We start from the raw sequence: 12,281 nt of genomic DNA on the forward strand, positions 1-12,281 counted from the left end.
GGTTAAGACACGGCTTTAACCTCTGCCTGAAATGACAAGATCAGGAGCAACTCCATGTCTAAACTTCAAAATACCTCAGCTCACTGGGTGCGACTGACGGAACTGATCACAAGCACCAAAGCCTAACATTCCTGCCTTATCAGCACAAACCATCAATGACGAGGCACTTAGCAACTTGAGAAAAACATGAAAGCTGCAGAAAATCTCCTCTGGACTATCCCCGAGTACATGTATTTTTCAATAATATCCCACCAGCCGTAAGAAAATCATTCAGTAAGTTTTGATTAATGAGTGATAAATAATAATAGTAATAATCATCATCATAATAATAACAATAACCCCCTGGATTTGTTCTCGTGCTTTTCACATCAGGACGTCTCAACATGCTTCATGAGATTTACTCAGATTTACTTGCACGGCACTTCACGAGAGTGATTTTGTGCTGTGATGTGGATTTAATGAGAACAGTGTCAGCTGTCAAATAGTTTTCATTTTATTTCCCAGGTAATTGCTTCTCCTCCTCTGCTGGAAGCATTTTTCTTTCTTTCTAAAAGGGGATGTTTGCCTCCAGAACCTTCCCCCCAAAATGTCAGCCATTTACGTGCAAAACCGATCGCTTTTAGGAAATAACATGATGGGATATGGTACGTAGGTAGTTCGGGACGTGTGCCCGTGCGACTGCCGGGAAGGTGGAAGGCGAACTAGATGGACCTTGGTCTTTTTTTTCCTCTAGCATTTCTTATTTTCTCATGCCTGTCGGCTGTTTGACCACAGGGTTGTTCCAGCCAGGCCTGATCCTGTCTTCACTGAGGATACACAGGTGCATCTCTACCAGATGTTACTGCTCCCCATTTCCCCCCCGGCTTGGGCTCCTACTGCATCTTTGTAAATTGCTTTGAGGCATTCTTCTACGCGAAAGATGCTTCCAATAATAATAATAAGCCTCGCATTTTATACAGCGGCTTTTATCATGTCGACGAGACGCACCTTCGGGCGAGCTTCTTAAGTGTTACACTCCGGTTAAAAGCATTGCTTCTAAATTTGTGACGAGGTTTTTGCAAAGGTGCAGAAAACAACAGTGAGTTCATGCAGAACATTAGATTTGCAATATTTAATCACTGTTACATGATGATACATAATAATAATCCCTCCGCCTCGCACACAACATTGGTTAATTAATTATCACCAATTTAATTAACACTTAACCTTAATCCTAATCAACAACAACAAGTTTTATTTATATAGCGCCCCTCACACAGGGTAGCGTCCCAGAGCGCTTGACAGTGGCGGAGCACGATGCCGAGCTGGGAGGAGGGGTAGGTGCGACCTGACGATGGGGCAGGAAGGGGCAAGGCGAGGGACGGAGGAAGAGTATTCCAGAGTTTCGGGGCATAGCGGCTGAAAGCGGAGCCACCGATGGTGGAATGGACAGCACAAGGGACAAGCAGGAGGCTGGAACCAGTCAAGAGGAGGCATAGGGTAGTGGGTTGGGGGGGTAAGCAAGCCGGAGAGGTGCCAGGGCACCAAGGGATTTGAAAACGAGTGAGAGGGTCTCGAAATCGATCCGTTCGGCAATAGCGAGCCAGTGGAGCCTGGCAAGGACTGGTGTGACGGGGGTAAGGAGTTTAGTACGGGTGAGTATGCGGCCGGCGGAGTTTGTGCATGGTGCACACATACACACACACACACACATCCACACTTTTAACCAGGAGATTGATCAGCAAAGCTAACCCTGGAATGATTTTGCTCTCCCAGGCTCTGGGGCGTTGAGGCCAAGTGAAGCACAACCATTGATGGGCCCATTTTTTTTTATTAATGAGGAGAGGATTGCACATCATCATCAATCAAATCTCGTTGTTGTCTCTCCACTTGAGATATTACTAACATTGCCAAATTAGGCCTGGGGGGGCGTCAGTGTCTGTGTGACTGGAAGTACAAGTTACCAGCAAACAATAAAGGGTGTTCTTTTGCATATGACAACAGACTATACATTAGGAAACAATAAGAAGTAGTTTAGCAATACAGGATGTTAGTCCATGAATCCACAAATACCCATAGTTTCCTGAAAGCCGAAGAGTAGTACAAGGCCACTGGCGTTCCCAGGTGGATTACAACGTCAACAACAACACTGACAGGAGTGGCGATACTGTCATTCCTGTAGAGCGAAGGAGTTTACTTCTCCATAAAATGAATGAAGGCTACCGAGTTTATAAAGCAATACAGGCTATAATTAACTGGATGCAGCTGTGAGCTGCTTCACCGCTCAAAGCTTTCACCTCAAGCTGAAGTCAGCTGCTAAAATACTCAAACGAGCACCGCAAAAGAAACTCACCAGCGTTCAGAGAAACACAAGCCGGGTCTTGTTCAAAGTTTTTTTTTTAATTACGTGCAACTTGCGCTACTGAAAAAAAATACAAGCTGATTCCAGGCCAAAGAACGAGCCGGGCAATTTTATTTTAGTCTAAAAAAAAGTCCTCGTTGTGAATGAACTGCACTGTGTGAGCACCGTATCACACCGATACTGAATGACCAAAACGGCAATGCCCACTTCTCACCAACATTAATAATCCATTATCTTTAGGCAAACTCTACCAGCCAAGCAACCAGCTGCAGCTTGATATGCTAAAAATGCCTTGAAAGTCACTTGAAGGCAAAACATCCCCGGGGAGAAATTTCTCCTACTGCTAAATTTAGAGACTTTGATGATGTGTGGCTGGAACTGGAACTGGAAAGTGCTAACTATGTAAGTGCAAACTGGCTGCCGCACTTGCCCACAAAATACACAGTCACTACGCTTCACAGTACATCCTGTGAAACGTTTCAAGACGTCCTCCTGCCGTGAAAGGCAACATACCAAGTGGTGTAGTATTATTGTAAAATGTATGGTATAAAAAATATTATTAATATTTACTGAAGGCTTCTGCCAGTTTCACTGGTGCCATGTATTCTCAGCTGGATGTTCTTGTTCAGGAATAAACAAATATCAAGTTTGATAAAGTCACCTGTACATGCGAGTGGTGATTAAAATCTGAGCGTGTCTGTCTGTCACACAATGCGGTAAAGCACACGGGAGAACAATATAAATCTCACCGCTCTGTGTCGAAAATGCAGGTTTGTAAGTTCATCTTGAAAGAGAGAGGATCAAACAGAGCAAAAGATGCTCGTGACACCGTTAAATTCAGCCGGTGTGAACTGCACCAAGTGTCATCAACACCAACATCAAATTGCGCTTGTATAGCCCTCTTCACGTCGGAAACACGTCCCAGGGCGCTGGACAGTCAGGGTTTTTTTTGGACCCGAGCTGGGAGTTGGGGTCAGGAGGGGTGGAGGGCAGGGAGGGTGGGGGTGGGACGGTGGCCAAAGGCACGGTCGAAGAGGAAGGTCTTTAGACGGGGCTTGAAGGAGGCAAGAGAGGAGACGAGGCGGAGGGTTTGCAGGATAGAGTTTCAGTGTGGGAGCGGAGATGCTGAATGCATGGTTGGGCGGGAAGTGCGGGGGAGCTGAAGCGGGCCAGTGTCCGGCGAGCAGAGCGAGCGGACGGGCTGCCATGGGGTTAGGAGGTCGGAGAAGTAGGGGGGAGCAAGACCATGATTTCAATCAGTTCTGGCCATTCTCCACATGGCACAATGGAGTAGATTTTTTCCCAGTCTTGATTCTCAGGCAGTATAGGCACAGCTTTCTGTTCCAAATCATTACACTGTCAAGAGCGAAACACGATAAGCAATCTGAATTACCGCAACACAAGTGATCTTATTTACTGATTCTACAACCAGATGAGTCGATAACGAACAAGATTAAATTGGTGAAAACTGGTGTAAGTATCAACTACCTCCAAGAATTGTTCCAAGTGTGGAAAGTCTGTTTGCAACCATCAGACACGTTTAAACTGAGCACTTCCCGTATCAACACATCCCACAAAACTTATGTGGGTGGTAGCTGCAACCTATTAAATATTGCTATTGTATGACTTAGGCTCAGGAGATGCCTGAAACCACCACCGACAAGAAATTGCTTTTATATAGTGGCTTTCACGTCAAGAGAGCATCCCAGGGTTTGCACCTGAGCTGGGGGTTGGATTCGGGGTTAGGGGGGCTGGGGTAGGGGATTGGACACCAAGGGGGTGAAGGAAAGATGACCAACCTGGTAATGGTATAACAACAACGCCTGTAGTCTAACACCGAGACGTTCCAAAAAGCGACACCATCGCCCAATTCTGCACGATAACTGTAGGTGTCGGCTTTGCTTGGTTTGTGTCTCTCTTAAGCTCTGTGTCAGAAGATTGTGGGTTCAGGCCCCACAACTGGCTTGAGCTCACAGTATAGAGTGACATTCCAGTGCAGTGCTGGGGGGACCCTGCACTGTCGAAAGAGGCATTAAACCCGAGTTCCCGTCTGCCTGTTCAGGTGGATGTTAAAGATCCCATGTCACTATTTGAAAGGGGAAGGGAGATTTTCTCAGTCTCTTCACCAACAATCTTCAACAAAAACTGATCATTCACTGCATGGCTATATGTGGGACTTTGATAGTCCAAAATAGCTGCTGGTCTTTGCCTACAAAAAACCTGACAGTAATTACTGTTCAGCATTTTGATATAATAACAGTGTTTGAAAAGTCAAGTTCTTTCTTGTAATATCTCAATCTGAAGGAGTGAGAGGAGGTTGACAACGTGTTTGATTTTAAAACTGTTCTATAATCTTTCCTAATCTCCTGTACTATTATTACTGGGTTTTCAAGTAGCATTTAGAGACATCAGTCATAAACTATACTCACAGTGAAGATTCAAAGTAAACAATACAAACAATACCACCACTACATGCTCAATCACAGCGGCAATCTGGAGCTTCCATCAACTTGCTCCTGTTCATTGGTTCAATCCCAAACCACTTTAGCTTTGCGGGAGGAATTCCTTTAAGTTCTTGAAATGACTTGCAGAAAAACGGCTTCAGTACTCAGACTGTATTTCGGAATTTGCCAAATTTTGAATGCTCTGAAATATCGAAACAATAGAGCAAATCTCGACCCAGACTGAGTTTCTCCCCCATTTTCGTACCCTTCTCTTTACGTGCAAAGCTTCAACTCTCATATGTACGTACAAATTCTATTCACTGTCACAACTTGCATACATATAGCCCCCTCCACACCGGCACCATATAAATTACTTACACGCTACGCAGTGAGACGTGACTGTAAAGGGAAATGCCATTAAAGGCCCACATCGGCAAGGTTACGCCTAACACTGAACAAAATTGTGATACATGATCCATCTGGGCTCAGCATTTTTAATTCCTGTGGGTAGATTGAGTGGAGCTAGCCAAACTTTTGCACTATATGTAGATCAGCAAAAAGGGACCCTGTGCAAGTTCACACACAGAAACAATCTAACCCACAGTTGGATCTAAAACGTGATACAACAGGAGCTGCAAATAGCTGGAAGGGTCTCTTCTCACCCCGATCCATGAGGGCTCCAATGCAATCTAGTTCTGGAATGATGTTCCAGAACACATACCATTCCCAATCAGCGTGATACACTCAGATTCATGGGCCAACTACACTGTTTGCATCTCCATATTCCAAGTAGTATGCGTGAGTTCCTAATATGCCACACTGAAAGGTGATGTGGCAGTCAGAACTGGAGGAGCCAGAGAATTAGCCAAGGGATTGGAGGAAGGAGGCTGAGATTCAAGTATGTTTCCAGGATAGACTAAGGCATGTTTAAATGGTGCCTGTGTGAAATGCACCAAGTTGGGTCTTGTTTACTGTGACCCAGGTACACAGTCAACGACAGGCCACCAGAAACTGTACTCACAGCGAAGATCTGAAGAAGATGGGAAACTGCAAACAGTACAATCTCTGCGTGTTTAATCACAGCTGCAATCCAGAGCTTCCATCAACCTGCTCCTGCTCATTGGAACACTCCCAAACCACTTTTAACTTTCCGAAAGAAATTCCTTTAAGCTCTTCAAATAACTTACAGAAAAATAGCTTCAGAATTACAAAAAAAAAAGCACTTTCACGTCAAGTGGATATTTGAAAGTGTTCCGAGAGAATGGGGGGGGGGGGCAGAATGGCTAAAAGCTGTGACAGGCTAACAGCAAAGAGCAAATTATCGCTTAAGCTGATGTGAAGTGTCTCCTCTGGTTGTGTCCATGCCTGACAGACATCCAGCTTCTCACGCACCACTAAACAGCAGATTTTTTGCACAAGGGTTGTTGAGTTGTTCCATTTTGCAGAAGTATTTACTAATGCGCCTCTTCCAACGCCTAACAATGCTTTTTCAATGAACGCAGGCATCTAGAATCACAGCGTCCTCGTCTGTACATTTCCTTTCATATCGGTAATTCCAGACATCTGCGTGCACACTGTGCATTGGATGGCTTGTGAATGAGCAGAGCTAAGGAGAGACGCTTTCTTTCTCTCACTATCCCCTACCTTCCCCTCCCAACCCCCTCCACCGCCCTCACTCCCCACCGCTCAGAAAAGAAAATGCTTTTTTGTTTCTCCGAGGGTGAAATCCAACTAATGCGTTGTACCTACTATCTCAGTCACAGCTGGTAGTGTCAACTGAATAACTTCATTCCAATTCCCAGCTGGCTCGACAGAATGTGGCTTGAGCGGCTCTTCGGTTCTCGGCTGGTAGAGCAAACCATGCCGATTTACACGTTTACTACAATACCCTAAGTGTAGTTGTTGAAAGCCGGCTGTAGAGCAGATGCTAAAACAGCTGAACAGCGAAGATCCTGATGCGGGAGGTAAAATGCCAGAAGACCGGGTCAGTCTATTTCACATTCTGATTCCCGTTGTGTACTGAGAGATCAGCTCCCGGCAGAAACCCTATTGTCCTCAGTGCGAAGTTGCTTTTCTCTCCTCAGGCACCAATAATTAAAATACACAAGAGCAGCGATTTTTGTCGCAGGATGATGCAGATAAAAAAGATCTGAAGCCGGACTTTTCTCCTCCCGACACATTTCACGGAGTGTTCACCTGCAGTATCAGCAATACTGCCTTTTTCCTCTTTGATTTTGTGTACTGTGTTGCGAGTGGGATTTTTTTTTTAAATGACTGTTTTAAAAAATTACCACGAAAACAAGCAACAGCAAACGATTGCTCAGTAACCTGAATAACTGTTGCCTTTTTATCATACTTTGAACCGTATAAGTCCGTGGGATTTTTTTGTGTGGCACACACACACACACACACACACACTCGCGCGCGCAATGGACGACGACAGGACTGCCCCCCAAAAAGAACAAATAATCCAACACTACACTTCTCAATTAATTTTTTACCTTAAGAGTTGACTAATTCCTTCTTGAATTTGCGAACACAACCTGCCTCCATCGGCTCCCCATTCCACACATTCACCACTGTCTTGTGCAATGCAATGAAATCTGAACTGTCTGCTCACCTTGCCTATTGTGAGCTCGAGTCTGTGTCCCCCGGCTTCTGTATTTCCGGACATAGAATCACAGAAATTTATGGCTCAGAAGGAGACCATTTGGCCCGGCAATGGGCCGACGCAAGGGTTATTATTATAAAGTCTGCACCGGTTCTCAGAGCAAGCTGTTCATTCGGTGTCACTGCTTTTCTGCAGTCCTGCGAGGAGTCAACTGAGCTGCTCGATAAATTGCATTCACGAGTCCAGTGCTGAGCTGGAAAGCAAGCTGCAATATTTACCTGCAAAGTTGGGCACTGTAACTTTATTCCACTCCCATGGTTGGTCGTATTCCTCCGCAGGTCTGTCGTCGTTTTGCGGTAACCTGCTTTCCCGTAGCGGATGATTGGTAACGCTCTCTGTGTCAGAGTCAACACCGTTCACTTCAGGTTCATAAGGTGTGTCATACAGTTGGATTCCTTTCTTCTGGCTCTCTTGCCTGTGTATCTCTGTGAAAAGAGAAACATACTTGTTAACGTCGTGCAAAAGAGACAGACGGACAAAATTTTAAGATAGATCTGTGCGACCAGCATGTTTTGGGATGAAGTAGACGTGGACCAGTTCACCAGGCAGGAACTACAGCAATAACAGAAACACGGACAAGGAGAAAGAAAAGTTATTAAACCTCATTCGCACAAAAAGAAAATGTCCTCCCTCAAATGTATTTTACTCCCCTCGCTTCTCCACTCCTGACATAGTTGGACGATGGGGTTCAATTTAAGCCGGCGACAAATGACTGTCGAGCATGTCTTCACTTGATGTCCACCCACGGGTTCATTTTTCCAGCAAGAGCCAATATGATAATGATCACTAGCTTGTTTTTCCACGCCTAGAACAGTGAGACCAACTCAGCACAAATGGCAATAAACCCTTGGGTCGGCCTGGTCTGTGTAGCTTTTCTTTTATGCCTATTTTGCCTCTTCTACACTCTTCCTCCACTGAAGGCAGAGATTCTTCCTAAGGTACGTATTTGCATTACGGTTGTTGAGTCATACAGTGACACATCACCCAAATGATCATCCTTTACGTGTGAGCCAAGGCACTGAGTGTTGGCAAGCTATTCCGACTGTGAGGAGCATCCCACACAAGCTCAAACCTGTCCACTTCTGATGTTTCACCCACAAATTATACAGTCAATGCACTTTACGGTATATTCTGTGAAGCTCTTTGAGACATCTCGAAGATGTGATAAGGTGCCTATATCAAAAGCAAGGATTATTATTATTATATACGTTCACACATACATTTCCAGCCAATTTCCATTTCTTAGCCCAGAGACACGATAGTTGATTGTAGCTCCTCAACTACAATCGAATAATGAAGACTGGGATGGATTCAAACCATCTGCTCCGTTTGATTCAGTAGTCTTACGTGTAAGAGAGGGAGTGCCCTTAACCTAGAGGGCCATGAAAATTATGGTTCAGTGCCACCATTGGAGGTCGCGCACTCAGTTACTACACCTCGAAACGTGGAACACTCCCTCAATCCCTCCGCCTTGCCTCCTTTCTCCCCTTTATCAAGTCCTGCCTGAAAACCTTCCTCTTTGACTGTGCTTACGGTCACCTCTTCTCCCCCCACCCCCCACCAGTTCGGAGTCAGGCTCTACCACTGTTAAGTGCTCTGAGACACTACCTTGCTTGTGGGCGCTATATAAGTGCAAGTTGTTGCTGTTGAACTTGTCAACTAATCCATCCGGGAGGTCTGTGGACTGCAAAAATATATTAATGTGGCATTGTAACACAAATTATATAGGTGAAATAATAATAATAACAATTCTTGCATTCGATATAGCACCTTATCACGTCTTCGAGACGTCTCAAAGCGCTACACAGAATATACTGTAAAGTGAATTGACTGTATATTTTGTGGACGAAACGCAGCAGCCAACTGCGCACAGCAGCGTCCCCACAAACGAAGGCATTATTGCCACTGGAAAAGTGATCCGCCAATTGACTAATAACTGGGATCCTGCTTACTGTTAGGTGAACAGAGACATATGGAGTGAGGAAACTTGCCCAATGTTTCACCCTACCGGGAATCGAACCCAGTTCCTCTCACTTGCAAGGTGAGTGCTCTAACCACTGAGCTACAGGACTCCATGTAAGCAAATAAGCAAAGGAACATTTTATACACTGTTGATAGAGATCCAACAAATCAAACAAGTGCCAACAAGAAGCAAATTCACAAGTAAGAAGTTTTAATCGACCGACATCAGAGAAGTCTTGAATAATTCACCACCAACGGACTTGTTCTGTACAAGATACATTTTTCACAACGGATGACAAAGGCAGAGGGGTTGTTCAAAGATCAGGGAGAAGTTTTTTTTTGGCACAGTCTCTTAACCAATAATAATACTTGCGTTTTATATAATGCCTAACCACATCAAAATGGCTCAGAGCAATATCTTTGCGTTGCAAACCTTTGTTGGCAAACGAGGCAGCCACACTGCACAGCAATATCCCATAAACAGCCGTGAGGTTTACAAAGATTTACAAAGAATGTATCGTACAGAAACAGGCCACTCTGTGCAACCAGTCCGTGCCGGTGTTTATACTCCAAATGAGTTTCCACTCTTAATCCCTCCCACATCTTTTCTCTTTGACCGTGCCTTCAGCTCCCCTCTCGACTCTCTTCCCCCTCCTCACTCCCTCCCTTCCCTCCCCTCACCCTGACCATTTCCCCCCTCCTCGCTCCCTCCCTTCCCTCCCCTCACCCTGACCATTTCCCCCCAATGCTCGGGTCATGACCCAACTGTACAGCGCCTTGGGACGTCCTCCTGACGTGAAAGGCGCTTTATAAATGGAATCTTGTTGTTGTTGTTGTTGTTTCAAGCGCTTCAAGACGCTACCCCATGTGAAGGACGCTATATAAATGCAAGTTGTTGTTGTTCCATTCCCCTCTCCATCACGTGAAGGTCTCGGTGAACGAGCAATTTATTTACCTGAGAGATTGGTGGTCAAGACACGAGGAGAAAATCTCTTCGCATTTCAGATTGTGTTACGGGATCTTTAACATCTACATAAACTGGTCCTCAGTTTAACATCTCATTCTCTGACAGTGTAGAGCTGCCACACCCCAGTGTCACCCTAGATCGTGAGTTCAACCGACCTGGGGGTGAAACCCAAAACCTTTTGACTGAGAGAAGACAGTGCTGTCAACCAAGCCAGGCTGAATGACCTATTAGGAATTACCTCGGCAAAAAGTACCAAAGAACCTTAGAATTTTACCGCAATTTGCAAACGTGTAGCATCTGCCATGTAGGAAAATGTCTAAATTAATTTACAAAAACAGAGTGGGAGCTTGAGCTGAGCGGTGCGTACAACGTAAGGGGTAAGTAGCCAAGGATCGGTTGAAGGGTTGAAAACAGAGAAGGAGGAAGTTCCAGAGAGCAGAGGCAAATTGTCTAAAAATTCACTGTTGATGATGGAGCTGAGGATATAAAGTAGGCCAGGGTGAGCTCGTGGAAGGAGTGGACAAGGGGAGTAGAATCGCAGGACATTGCAGAAGCACGGGTCAAGCCTCTGGAGGCATTTGAAGTTAAGGATAAGGATCTCACACAAGGTAATCCACTGGGTGATCCAAATAAGGAAGGGCTTGTGAACTTTGTGAGGACGATAGTACAGGCTTCAGAGTTCTGCATGATCCAGAGGTTATGGAAGGTAGAGGTGCGGAGGCTGGCAAAAGGAGAAGGAAGGTATTCATAGGGACTCCAGCTGAGCTGGGTGAGGAAGTGACAGAGACGGGTGATTTTGTGCAGATGGAGAAAAAGCTTAGTCAGAGCCCGAACGAAAGGTTTAAAAGAGAGTCGAGGATTAAAAAAATGCTGAGACACCAATTGGCTAAAGTCCTGATGAGGAGCTTCTGACTCTGAGACAGGGTTGCTACAAACTGAGCCAATCCAACATGACACGTTAGGAATTACCTCAGCAAAAAGTGCCTGAGCTAGGCTGATAACTAACTAATGGCTATACAGATTGAGGATGAACCTTTTCCTTATATATACTGCATTGTGCTCCTAGTTATAAAACCTAGGATTGCATTAGCGTCTTTACAGGTTTGTCAACTTACCTTCTCACCTTTTAGGATTTGTCTATCTTAACCCTTCAGTCCCTCCGCTCTTTTGAAGGTACAACAGGACGACTTGCTGTCATTCTGTGAAAACCGTACACAGCCACTCTCTCTAGAGTTGTGCCTGCTTCCAGCGGGTGTTTTAAAACCAGTCACTGCAGATTTATCGGGTTTGTATTTCTTAACAAAAAAGAAACACACATATTGCTAATTTTCAAGGCATATCTTTCTGGCTCTGCTCCAAATCTGTCAGGACCTCATTGCCCTGCTTTGAAAGACTTAACATACCCTTTGGTGTGCACAGCCCGTCATAAAGCAATCCCCTTTGAGAGATGCGTAATGTTCCTGTGGACCTGAACAAAAAGACCACCCAGCCACATTAAATGCAAAACACAAAGGATTCTACCAGGCCCTGATATTGCTTGTAAATCTTTCGGTATAAAATCAGAACGAAAAGTTCACTAATGCTCACAATTAACTCCTTTCTCCTCGATTAGGGGCACAGAATCACATTTAGCCACAACTCTGTACGTCATCAGCCCTTCAGCACGCCAGTCCCACCAACCACACCTCGTTCAGAATCATGGCAATATTTTACACAGTGCAGCTTTTGCCAAAAGATGTTGAGGAAATTTATAGGTATCATTGTGTTTTCTACACACATTCCTCGGTAGTGTTGAACTCTCCACCTCCCAGAATCAGCCGCCCCACTCTTGGCACTCACTCAAAAAGCTCCACTACCTGTCAATGTAATCGCGTCAGCTGCCAATCTTCACATTAA

At 45.1% G+C, this 12,281-nt stretch overlaps 1 protein-coding gene across 1 annotated transcript in view; it reads right to left on the reverse strand.

Annotated features, from left to right (window-relative positions):
* LOC103182135 (SH2 domain-containing adapter protein B) overlaps positions 1–12,281 on the reverse strand; it is an 81,178-nt gene that overhangs the window by 30,266 nt on the left and 38,631 nt on the right. Inside the window, exon 3 of the mRNA XM_007899003.2 lies at positions 7,675–7,881. Within this exon, the coding sequence (XP_007897194.1) occupies positions 7,675–7,881 (207 nt within the window). The remainder of the gene's footprint in view (positions 1–7,674; positions 7,882–12,281) is intronic.

The sequence above is a fragment of the Callorhinchus milii genome, unplaced genomic scaffold (assembly GCF_018977255.1).
Source record: "Callorhinchus milii isolate IMCB2004 unplaced genomic scaffold, IMCB_Cmil_1.0 Scaffold1, whole genome shotgun sequence".
Taxonomy (NCBI): domain Eukaryota; kingdom Metazoa; phylum Chordata; class Chondrichthyes; order Chimaeriformes; family Callorhinchidae; genus Callorhinchus; species Callorhinchus milii.